The sequence below is a fragment of the Eptatretus burgeri genome, chromosome 3 (genome assembly GCF_056783735.1).
Source record: "Eptatretus burgeri isolate ZD-2024b chromosome 3, Ebu_testis_v1, whole genome shotgun sequence".
Taxonomy (NCBI): domain Eukaryota; kingdom Metazoa; phylum Chordata; class Myxini; order Myxiniformes; family Myxinidae; genus Eptatretus; species Eptatretus burgeri.
The window spans coordinates 62,605,997-62,619,347 of NC_140963.1; the positions used below are offsets into that span (position 1 = coordinate 62,605,997).

At 43.0% G+C, this 13,351-nt stretch overlaps 1 protein-coding gene across 7 annotated transcripts in view; it reads right to left on the reverse strand.

Annotated features, from left to right (window-relative positions):
• LOC147030046 (rho guanine nucleotide exchange factor 28-like) overlaps nucleotides 1–13,351 on the reverse strand; it is a 157,824-nt gene that overhangs the window by 67,625 nt on the left and 76,848 nt on the right. For all 7 annotated transcript variants that reach the window (XR_015056199.1, XM_085873743.1, XM_085873739.1 and 4 more), the window contains 2 exons: nucleotides 7,974–8,087; nucleotides 7,728–7,830 (listed from right to left, as the gene is read on the reverse strand). Coding sequence is in view for 6 of the 7 variants with exons in the window: in XM_085873743.1 (XP_085729869.1) it covers nucleotides 7,728–7,830; nucleotides 7,974–8,087 (217 nt within the window). In the remaining variant the exon portion in view is untranslated. The remainder of the gene's footprint in view (nucleotides 1–7,727; nucleotides 7,831–7,973; nucleotides 8,088–13,351) is intronic.

A 13,351-nucleotide genomic window follows, 5' to 3' on the forward strand; every position in this document is an offset into this window, starting at 1 on the left:
GAGCTTGGAGCAATGTTATGCATGATGCGATGCGATTTTCCACCATGGTCTTTAACAGACTAATTGAAGTATATAATTGAAATCTTTCTTCGGATTTGACGATCAGAGCTCGTGGACTAATTAAGTGTTGATATCTTAAGTGAAATCTGAAAATTTTAAGAATACATGAAGCGATTCTTATAAATAAGCGTATTTACTTTAAGCAAGGCTGTGTGTGCTCCCTCCTCCATATATACACAAGAAAATGTGAAATTGCAAAAGCATTAAACTTAACTTTTTCTACTGTTCAGACAATTATATTGGGTGAAGAAAAGATTAAGGAATGTGGCCAAAGTGTAATTTCATCAAGTGCAATGAAAATAACTAAGCCGTGGGACTAAGGCTCCCGCATCGTGACTGGGTTCTCTGTGTGGCCATCCCCAGAGTTAGGAAAGCAAAATAAATTAAGCTAAAGATTGAATTAAAAGAACGATTTGCATACCAAAATGATTAGAATTAGTAAAGCAATGGGACAGTGAACTGTGGGTTCAAGAGAGGATTAGAAATTGTTTTCAGGAGCAAAAAGCAACGCTTGCTGAAACAAAGAAGAAAGCTGTGCAGAAGACTCTCTTTAGATTTTTCCAGAAGGTTGAAAGCCCAAGAGCTGATGAACCTACAGCATGAACATCCTCAACAACATCGACAACAACTCCATCACCAAAAAGAAGTCTGACTAATTTTGGCTGACTGACTAATTTATCAACACCATGCGTCCCCAACACCACGGCAGGATGGCCGAGAGGTACGCACACTAGTTTTCAGCTGTCTCGACTGGATTTGAATCTCAACCGAGCTATAAACTGTCATCCTAGTGTTTCACAGGCAGGGTGATTACTCAATATGTGTGCCATCCTTCAGATGGACATTAAAATGGGTCTCACATCTGCTGCAATTACTTGGTGGACATGAAAGATCCCTTTCACGGTGTCCTTCACGATGAGTAGTAGAGCTATCCCCGGCTACCTGGCCAAATTCAAAATTCCTGCTCCAACCAACAGGGGCACTGCATTAGCAGCACTGCCACAACCTCAGTCAAGGATGCTACTCGCAAGCCTTGTGCTACACAGGAAAACAAGAAGATGACCAGACTGCAGATGTATAGTAATTTATTGGAAGAATATTTCAATTAATTTACTCTGAAAAATTAATTGCTCAATTTTTTTTTCGATCAGGAATGCATTCCCCCTTTAATACATAAAGTCAATGGGATTTAAAAGTTTGATTTACATGATTTTGATTTAAAAGTTTGATTTACATGATTTTGATTTAAAAGATGTTTTCCAGGAACACATCAATGACGTAAATACAGGAGTGACTGTATATGAGTGTGTGTATGGGAGCATGTGCCAGAGCAGCACATCGCTGTGTCCACTTTCCGCCGGAACTCCAGGGGCCTCTGTCTGGCCATCTGTTGTTGTTGACCTTGGCGTCTTGGTTTTCTATAGATTTTCTTGGCATATAGGTTTTCTATTATCATCGCTTTTCCGAAACCTTGTGAATTCTTGGCTTTTTTCATTGGCTCACCTTGGCATTTATAAAAATGAGGAGTGGTCACACTGCTCATGAGACTCCCTCGCTGAGAGAATCTGGTGAGCAGGATCAGTGTCAGGAAAACGAGCCACATGTCCATACAGCCGCAGCTGATGCTCACGGACTATGCAGGTAACAAATCTCATTTGAGTCTCTCAGCAACCGCTCGTTGGACACAAAGTCCGACCAGCGATTGCCAAGGATTTTCCGAAGAGACCTGGTACCAAAGGAATTAAGTCTCCGTCTCAGATCCTTGGTCAGAGTCCAAGTCTCACATCCATAGAGCAAGCCTGGAAGCACCAAGGACCTGAAGACTCGGACTTTCATCCTCCGGCACAGGTACTGCCAGCGCCACACCCCATGATCCAGTGAATCCATGACTTCCCAGACCCGACCCAGACATCTGTTGACCTCTGGCTCACAGCAAGCAGAGACATGAATATCACTGCCAAGGTAAGTGAATCACTCCACGACCTCAACATCCTCACCACAAACAGACACAGACAGGACAGCAGCATCCAAGATGTCATTGAAAGCCTGGATCTTAGTTTTGACCCAGGAAACCCGTAATCTGAGCAGGTCCGACTCCTCATTCAGCACCACGAGGGCCTGCCAAAAGGATATCTAAAGTCTTCGCAAAGATGACTGCACATTATCTGCGAAATCAAGGTCAGAGATCTTGACATTCCCAAATGATGCAACGCAGCTTGATCTCTCCGACATCCTCCCAAGAATCCAGTCCATACAAGTGCTGAAAAGTGTGGGGGCCACGACACACCCCTGACGAACTCCAGTAACAACTGGAAATAAGTCAGAGATGGTACCACCACATCTCACAGCACTCTCAGGACCAGAGTATAGTTCAAACATCAGATTGATCAGTTTTGGTGGCACCCCACGAAGACCAAGAATCCTCCAGAGGACATCCCGATTCATTGATTTGAACGCTTTGCAGAGATTAAAATAGGCTGCAAGCAGCCCCTGCTGAAACTCTCGTCTGCGTTCGGTGAGGACCCGAAGAGCAAGGATACGGTCAATCGTTGACCTCTTTTGTGTAAAGCCTGACTGCTCTGGATGCTGGTGCTCAAGCAGATGGTGGCAAACCCAATCAAGAATTATCCGAGCAAAGACCTTGCCGGCACTGAGAGCAGTGTCACCCCTCGGTAGTTGTTGCAGTCTTGGCGATCACCCTTCCCTTTCCAGAGAGGGACAACAAGGCCCCTCTTCCAATCAGTCGGGATAATGCCTGTGTTCCAGGCAGAGCACAGAACTGCATGCAAAGACACGAGTGCAGCATTTCCACCAGCCTTGAGAAGTTCAGCATGGATGCCACAGATCCCTGGAGCTGACTCCATTTCAACGGGTTAACCGCAGCCTGTGTTTCCACAAATGAAGGTGGACCACAGTTGATTGGAGGGTCAGCAATTGGGATTGTAACACCCTTGACATCCAACTCGACAGCTGGTGGATCAGCCTGGTACAACCGCTCAAAGTAACCGGCCCAGCGGGTCTTCACTTCGGACTTCTCTGTCAATAGCCGACCACCCTCTGCTCCAATTGCGGTACACCGAGGGACGGGCTTGGATGAACGCAATGCGCGAATTCACCTGTAAGCAGGATGAGAATCCCTTGATCACAGGTGATGCTCCACCCCCTCACAGATTCCTCGCACATTGGCCTCCTTGTCCACCCTAAGCACACATTCAGTTTTACGCCTCAGCTTCCTAAACAGCTCAGCTCTGCCATTCAGCCTGGCCCTGCGACTCTGGTCAATTGAGAGACAAAATTCTTCTTTGCCCTGCGGTGAGTTCCAAGACATCTACCGGCAACATCAAGGACGGTGGTCTTGAAGGCGCTCCACAACTCCTTAGGATCCTCCAAAGCACCCAGATCCCCCAAATCTCCACTCAGCCTGTTCGTCAACTCCTCAGCTACCCTCTCATCCTTGAGCTTGCCAACATCCAGCTCTGGCTGGGATGGTAGCATTCTCCTGGATTTCAGGTGCAACTTAAAAGTTGCCACAACAATCCAGTGGTCAGTATTGAGGAACTGAGCACTCTGGTGGGCTCTGCAGTTCTGGATCATCCTCCAGCGACCATCAACAAGCACATGGTCAATCTCCTTTGCCACACCACCAGCATTGGAATATCAAGTCCAGCTGCTGAGCTTGTGGGTGCTGAAACCATGAACCAGCCACCCGAAGTCCATGACTTCTTGCAAAGTCAAGGAACTTTGTGCTATTCTGGTTCACAGTTCCAGACCCATGGGGACCAACACATGTCTCATAACCATCCCTATCAGTTCCAGACCCATGGGGACCAACACATGTCTCATAACCATCCCTATCAGTTCCAGTCAATCCCCCAAGAATGGAAGAGTATCTTGCCTGGGGCACTGATCAACCACAGACTCGAGTGTGGCATCGAATATGTCCTTCACAGTGAGATCACTCGCCTCAGTCAGAGCATATACAGAGACCAGAGAAATGACACCCAAGGAGTGACGAATACATAGTCTCATAATACGCTCGTTGACCGGTGTTACCTCAATGACCAATGAATCAGCTTATTGGACACAGTGACAGCAACTCCTTGGGCATGGTAACCATCAGAGCAACCAGACCAATAGTAGATGTAACCAGCTGCCATGATCTCACCGCAATCCGGTCTCCGAACCTTAGAGAGAGCTGCAATACCGATGTCCAAACGCTTGAGCTCAGATGATAACAGAGACAGGTGATCATCCTCTCTTAGGGAGAGGACATTCCAGGCTCCCACCCGAAGGAACCGCCTCAGGTTAACCCAAGGAGACGCCATCTGGTGGACGACACCTCAGCACCACCTTGACACACTCTCCTGCAATCTGACCCGGGAATGTTACCCTGTGGTTTCCCTCCTTTCATCAAAGATTGGGGGGGGCCCGAAGGAGATATATATATATATATGTGCTTAAATATATATGCATATGTATAACCTGTAGTCGGGTATAGTTTTTGTGGGGGCTTAAAACACTTCCCTACACCCACAAAGGAATGGGGTCAGGGGATCATTCAATATTTCCTTTCGCATAGCTACAAAGGTTTAGGCGCTTGAGAGTGATTTTAAAATGGCCCATCATGGTCACCTGTCCGACTCACAATCCCGTGAGATTTGCGGAAACCCGTTTCGCATATATATTGAGAAGCCGGTTGGCGACATGGCTGCTCGCTCTAAATGGAAAGCTGGCCGACGCGACTAGCCGATATTCATGTACATGCCATCAATCAATTTAGCACAATAAATATGATTATCACAGCCCTCTTAGTTTGCGCACAGAAACCTGCCGAGTGAAATTTCAGGCATGTTTCCAAAGAGACTCTAACAAATGGCAGCCCTGGTAATTCCATTTATCTATTCGCTAAAGATTTTATTTTTATATATGATGCTGTAAGACATTCTCCTTGGGCACAAAAAACAGGTCCCTCGGAGGTCCAGTTTCAGAGGTATTGATTTTTCTGTACAGTCCACAATAAGTATACGATGTACGATAAAGTATTTTAGCTGTTGCTAAGCAACCGAGGTCTGCATATCAACCATTCATTTTTGTGTACATGCCAGCCACATTGTACACATTTCACCCAAGTTTCATCAAAATCAGACTCTTTCTCTTCGAGATATTCGCAATTAACCGTTTCTGAAATGTTTGACACGTACTCGCCCAAAACCTATCTCCTCCTACAAATATTTTTTGTTAGGGCTGCAAATTGGCATGAAGGGAGCGAGATAGATTGCGCACAGAACTCTAAGCTTCGATTTTTCGATATATTATTTTTTGATTTTTTTGACCACTTTAAAGGGCCGTTGCTATGCCGTAGCTAGGGCCCGAGGTCCCATATTCGAAAGCACATGATTCCCAGAAATATTGGTCCTACCTCCCAAATTTCATTGGAATCGGTTGAGTGGTTTAGCTCCTCGGCTTGACCAAAGTTTCGCGGACAGACAGACAGATGGAAATGTCCAGAATAAGAGTGCTCTAAGAGCAGCCAATATATGTTCATGTTAATGTTAATACTTTGGTTTTTATGACTATAAAAGTTTCATGTATTCATAGTTTACATTTATACATCTTGTGTGTTCATTATATTCATTTATCAGGTTCTGCAGAGGGGGTAACGCGACTTTGTAAACACTGTAGATTATTAGCGAAGAGGCATTGTAAAAGTGTTACCTTTGAAGTGGAATTTGATGTTATTCATTCAACGGCTGCTCGTTAAGGTGCCATTCATGTTCCTGGGTTACATTTTCCCCCGATATATAAATATGGTGCCGTTTAGGAAGAAGAAAAAGACATACTGCTAACTTCGCCGACTTCTGGAAGAGGCTTATTTGTATTAGAATGTCTGGTAATTATTTTGTATTTATTTATACGTATGTGTACTTGAATATAACTGCCATTGATAAAATAAAAAAAAGGCTTCGGCACTCTTTCAGATTGATCATGTTTTTGCTGAGAGATTAACTGTTGTTCAAAGAGTGTGAACTGCTGCACTGCATGAGGATTGGCAGCCTGTCATTTCAGTTCAAAGATGGTGGTGGCAAGAAATGGAAAGACATGCCACTTTGGATCCCAAAACGATTAAAGAGTGTCACCAAAAGCTTATAGCACCTGGTTCAGTGAAGAATGTAAGAAGATGAGAAAAGCGTACCACATCGAGATTACCCGAAAACATTGTTCAACGATTGAAAAAATGCACTGAGAATGCAGGAGCTTATGTTGAAATTTGATGTCCACAAATTAAAACAGCAATAAATAGCCTTTCAGGAAAATAGTATTTCTGTATTTAAAATAAGGATTAATTATGGATCACACTATATATATATATATATATATATATATATATATATATATATATATATATATATATATATATATATATATATATATATATATATATATATATATATATATATATATATATATATATAATTTTTGATGTGTTTTAATCAAATTCATCTCAAATACTTCATTGTAATAAAGGCTTTGCGCAAGATATGTAGTCAAAGAAACCCGTCAGACCTCTTTCTAATGTCTCATGCCTTTCATGGAGAATGTAAATCCACTAGAGTTCCATTACCAAAGAAAGAAACATCAGAACAGATGAAAGGCTTACCTTCCTGCTCCCCCTGGAACATCTCTGACATCTTGTATTCAGGCCTTCATAATGTTCCTTAAGTCTCCAAACAAGAGCCATAGCTTACCCACAGAGGGGCTCAGAGCAAGCCCTCCTCCGCACTCACCCAATCACTCAAAATCCTTTTTGTGCAGTGTGGCTTACCACGAGAAAGATTGCAAAACCTGCTGCTATATCTAGCCGAACAGCAAACTTTCTGCCTTTTCAAAATAAAATTGCCAACCCTTCCTGAGGTTAAGCAGTTCCACCCCAGAGCACTGACTCACGTGGCAACAGGCCGATCGTGATCCTCTAAACCCTGTCCCGTAACAAGCACTTCTCAGAAACAATAGGCCAAAAAAAAAAAAAACGAGCAGGATATTCGCAAAGTTTCAACTTGACTTGCACAAATTGCAAGCTGTATATAGGAGAAAGAGGAAGATAAAAAAAAGATTCTATCTATGTGGAAAAAGTGCCATCTGCTTCCACTCCTCATGACTTCCAGAAAGAAAGAAAAACAAATACCATTTTAAGCCATCCATCAACAGTTTGTAGTCGGGAGAATCCATAATCACAAAAACTGCAAGAACCCCAAAACACAAAACCAAAACCAACTTGAGGTTTTGTTCATAAAGACAGCCTCTGAAAGACCAGCGTTTAAGGCAGAGATAGTCACAGTCACAGGAAAGGAAAACCAGCAGTCATGGAGACTAACTTCATCAGCGATTAAAATAGGCTATGTGCACTCAGATCTTATAAATGCACTCTTGAAACGGAGGAGTGACATATCCCTGAAATAAAGTACGAGACCAAGGATGCTCCTCTAATCATCCCTCTTTTGTAAATTGGGCTGGATGGAATTAGTGGTGGGAATAGGGACTGAGGTGGGAGTAGGCATTGGGTAGGCATTGACGGAATGGAAAAAAAAAATTCAATGAATGAGTCACTCATACAGTTCACCATCTTGTTGAGAATGATCTCTATCTCAGACCAAAACCCGCTCTCATACCTTTTTCTTATCCTTATTCTTGCGAGGCCGAAACATGTTGAATGGCCGACCTTTATTACTCTTCTCACATCGTTGCTTTGGGGGCAGAGGCTCTTCTTCAATCCTGCAAAAAAAAACAAGGCAAACGAAGGCACACCAGAATAAGTGAAAAAAAGATCAGTATCAAGAAAAATGAAATCAAATGTAAGGAAATACAATTCAAGTTCAATTCCTTGGAAAAGAAGTCGTTTAGTCAAACAAACTCACGCCTGAAGAAACTCGAAGAGTGACAATGAATTAGATCTCTCTCTCTCTGGGCACTCGACTGAAGGAAGATCCAAATTTCCTTCTTCTTCCTCAAGGCTCAGACGCCGTGCCTCACTGAAAGGGCAAGGCACACATTTGAATTTGCCTTTCTTGAATATCCGTTTCCTGTGACATTATTTCTGCGTCGCCAACCAAAGCCGAGGAATTCAAGGTCTCATTGGACCAAGTACATCATGACTGTCAATATATATATATATATATATATATATATATATATATATATATATATATATATATATATATATATATATATATATATATATATATATATCCATCCAGGAAATGTACAAAATCTACAACTTATTGACTTGAATGCACCTTGTCTCATCAGATCCCAGAAGTTACACAGAGTCGAGACTGAATATTACACCGATGGGTAACCTTTAAGTAAGGCTTGGTGTTGTCGGTTAAGGGGTGCCAGGATAGCCTCGTTGGTTACATGTTTGCTCCTGAATTTTCTGGTCATACATTTGGTCCCCCTGTGGAGTAAACTTCAATTAAAGGTGCTATTCTGATATTATGTACGGAGGGGGTGCAGCAATCCAAAGCACATTGATTATCCTTAAGATAGGAATATAAAGCAGGATGTCTGGCCGACATTTAAGTTGTAGATGTTAGACTCGGAGCCGATTTGTGGAAGGAGCCGAAACTTCACTTCTGTTTTCGTTATCTGCCGACAAAGGTTTGACTATTTTTATGAAACAAAGGTTTGTTTGACTTGGTGGTCATCACCTGGGTGGCAGTACAAAAATGTAAATGGGAACAAGGTAGCAGCGGCGGCAACATCTTGAACACGAGGATGCATGACGTTTTTCACTTTCTCTTACTTGTATTGTGGGGGATATAATAGTAAACAAACCCAGTGGGCTGTGGCACCAGGACTTGATCACGTGATCATTCGATTGGGTGGATTCCACAGAGCAAAGAATTTTCTTTGGGTGATTGGGAAACGTATGGTTGAGTCTGGCCTTGAGAACATCTGGTTCGAGAGTGATGTGCTTGGCAGTTCTCGCATACCCAAGATTTTCAGTGGAGTCCACAACAATAGAGGTGTAAGGGCTCATAAAATGAACGCTGAAAGCCCTTGAACACCTGTGCAGAGAAGAATTCATGCAATGGCTGTATGACAAAGAAGTACTTGACGGAAGGTTACTGAACTCCGTGATGCAAAAGAAGCATGAACTCCTCAAAAATCACCTCATTCAGAACAAAGAGGTTGTTCAAGACCTTGCGGAGGAGCTGTCAGATGCTTGGGAATCTTACACCACCATTTGGTACCTTCAGGTGATAAGGAGAGGCAACGTCTGCTGTGTTTAACTTCTGGAATGAGTATGTTGACATGGTCGATCTCCTGCTCGACTATCCGAGGAGACCGGATGTCTAATTGGGACTTTCATTCAGAAGCCTTCAATGAAATGCTCGTGGATGATGCGGCCTTTGACCATCTGAACTATTTCAAGTGGGGAGTTGTTTACCTTGTCGACATGAAGATGCTTTCATCAACAACATCCGACATGTACAAGTCCTGAGGATCGCCTTCATGCTGTAGCAATATCTTCTGCCATGTCAGCATTCAATGCTGTTTCGCCTGATATGACCTTACAGCCGAAACCATGATTCCAAGTCAAAAGGAGGCATAATCGCAGTGTTAAGCATAGATGAAGCTCGAGATAGATGGGCAATGACTGCTCATCGGGTGGCTGCTGATCCAAGTGCTTTGAAAGTCACAAATGGAATTGAAGGAGCCGATCTTGCCCACAAACAGCTTAGAAAATCACAAATTCTGTCTGATGAGGCTGACATATTATGGGGAAAGGCTTCCGCTTTTGAACATTGGTGTGGGCGTTGTAGTGCCAGTTGATGGATCTCCATCCTTGCTCGGAGCAGATGAACCTGGGGGAAAAAGTGAACAATGTGTTTGTGGAGAAGAGACTTGTGAAAAGCACAAAGAGCTTCTGGGGCCCCTTTAAAAAAGGCAATGTCAAGACATTTGTAAGCTTATCAAAGCCCGTTGAGCTGACAAAGGAAAAGCAGAGCAAGCAGACAGTAAACATTGACAGACAGATTTTCAGTCGACTTGTAGTTGTGTTGGAAGGTCATGACATTGACTTCAAGGAAATCTATTCCTATGAACTGGCTCCAGTTCCACTTTCCTTAGCCAATCTGGATTGCGCAATGAGGAAGACCACGAAGAGCATGGAGATCCATCAACTGGCATCAACTGCCCTTGTGAAAGAACATGAGATTTAAGGCCAGTCCACCAGTGCACTCCCACTTCGCACAAAAAGATCAGCTGATGTAATTGATTTATTGGTAGTGATCGATGTTGTCAAAGGAATCAATGATAACATTTGGTGATCCATCTGACACCTTTAGTAACCAGAAACAGGTGGAGTCAAGAAGGTCAAGAGAAGTACAGACAAAGAAGAGTAGAGATACAAAGCTACTTTCAAGTCTGAAGAGCTACCTATCAAGCAGCAAACACAGAACCGACCGATTTACTGAAATTTCTTGTGTCGGACTAGTGCATAGAACTGCCAGAAAAGCTCTGGCATCTCCAAGTTCTGCATATTGCTACCCCAAATGGAAAGACAGAGAAAATCTCATCGAGAACATGAAATTATTGAAGACAATGAATGTGACCATGAAGAGGCTGACAACCGAATCTTTGTCCACTGTGAACATTTTGCACAAAGCTACACAGATGAGCACAAACAAGTGATCATTCTCATCTGACAGATGTTGCAGTGCGATGCTGCCACCATTTTACTTCCCTTAGAGTTTAGACCTAGAAGAACTGTGGTTTCACACAACAGGGAGGCAAAAGCGATTCATCCCCATCCACACCACAGTAGCCAATCTTGGTACAAGAATATGCACAACCTCCTGCCAGCCTTTCATGCTCTTTCTGGTTGTGAGTTTACGAGTTGTTTGTCCAGTATTGGAACGTGAAAGGCACTCCAAGCTTCTGGACAATCTGGACATCATAGAATGTTTGACTGGCTTTGGATCACAACCATTTGTAACTGAGGGGGAATTTGTGGAGGCATCCAGACTTCTCTTGGGATTATGGAGAGGAATCATCAGACTTGAATGCCCTCTGATACACACCTTTCACAAAGAAGAACCTGGATAGCACCAAACTTTCCTCAACTGATGACGTTGCAAGTCTGCACATCGGAAGACCAAATGACCAGTGCCACATATGGAAGCATGCAAGGAATGCATAGCTTCATCTACCTTCCCCTAGATGACCAAGGGGGCCTGCAACCAGAACTCGTGCGAAGACAATTCGTGCCAGAAACAATCATCGAACTGGTTGTCTGCAGCTGCCTGGAAAGGTTGTGTTAGAAGATGCAGTTGCAGGCAAGTTGGTTTGCCATACACTCATGAATGCTAATGTGACGGAAACGGTGCTAGTGTACAAGTATCTATCGATGATGCTGAAGAGTTTGAGTGACATTCAAGTGACAATGAATGGGACAAGCCGGTTGGCGGCGATGGGTCGCTGAGCATGGAAACTATAAGATATAGAGCAAAATGGATGTCATATAGCGGATGGGGAATCACCTTAAGATTATGCATATCAAATCTCATCCAGTTCCATCTTCTGATAACTACTCGGTATCCATTTGAATGAAAAGTACCGAAAATGCGGTTTGAAATCGGAAATCCCCAAAGTTCGAGGGGGTGCTGTGGATGAACAAAGATCTGAATCGAAAATCCGGCTCGATTGTTTGTGCACAATGTATTCCAGACGATTAGTGTGAATTTTGATGACCATCCGACCATAACCCATAGGAGGAGTAGCATTTGGCGCGAAGGCACCTCCAGCTCTCGCATATTATCGATTTTTGCACGAATTGACCTTTGACCCCTGACCTAAGTAAAATCGGTCAATATGTCCTGAGGCAAAGTTGTAGTACTCATTGAGTACCATGAACCTGCAAAGTTTCATTCATATCGATGCACTCACCTGGTTGCTAGGGGGCTTCAATTTTCGCCAATTTTCGCGCATACCCTAATTGTCAGGGGCGCTGCGGGTAAAGTATTCCATATATCACAAAAACCAGAATATATTTGATAGAGCATCAACTGTAGATCATTCGTGCCAAATTTCATAACCCTACGTGGGATAATGGCTTTCGGAATTGATTTCGCGTGAACGGTACCGATTTTGAAGGTTTTTCGGTTGTTGCTGGGGAACCAAAGCGTCCCTAGCAACCATCACAATTTCCAAAGCACGAGGTCATAAGATGTACCTACCACCCGAGTTTGGTCGAAATCCGCCCACGTTGACTACCAATTATTCTGATGACAAACGAACAAACATCCAAACAAACATCCAAAAAAAACAGACAGAATCACTGACAATAAGGGTCACCTATTTCGGCGACCCAATAATGCCAGCGGACGTCCAATGAGCAAAAAACGAATATAATTTGCTTAAAGGATTAAAATTTTATCTTAATGTGCATTTTTTCTTTGCAGGGTACGGATTGGGAGGATTAAAAAAAATTTGATTCAGCTCTGCAACTGTATCAGAGCTGAATCAATTTTTCGACACTGTTTGGCATTTGGAATGAAAATGACTCTTGGTTCCAGGAACAAAAGCCATTTTGAGCCAAAGCGCTGCAAATAAAATTTCTCAAATGCAAATTGGTGTACCCCTCTCACACTGAGGTACACACAGAAAGTGAAAAACGACATGCATACTCGTGTTAAAGATGCTGCTGCTGCTGCTGCTACCTTGTGCCCACCTAGATTTTTGTACTGCCACCCAGGTGATGGCCACCAAGGGTCGGGCTATCATAAAAAAATAATAGTCAAACCTTTGGCAGCAAGCAAAGTAAACAGAAGTGAAATATTGGCCTCTGACTCCCAGTCGAGCTAACGATCTTATGATAATTCTTGAAAAGTGGTAGGTCATCGTGAGCAAGTACCCTAGCGTATTCCCTCATTAGATGGTAAATGGGATATGCTCACAAGTTTATTCTTTTCCAAAAAAAAAAAAAGAGATGGGAATTTTAAGTTTGATCGAGTCTACGGTAAGAATATTGTTACTATAATCGAAAAGAACTGAATTGATAAAGTGAAGCGAGGTTAAGATAACGCAGGTATGATAGGCCAAATAGGCATCCAGAATAGGCATGAACTGTGCCAAATGGTTACCTACGGGTGTCTCTATTCCGAGGTTTACACCATTATCTCACTCGCATTGTGTTCTTCAAATCATGGAAATATTAAAATCTCTTCATCGAAACCCTGACATGTTTCACTGCAGATGCTCATCAAATATAAAAGGGAATATCAAAAGG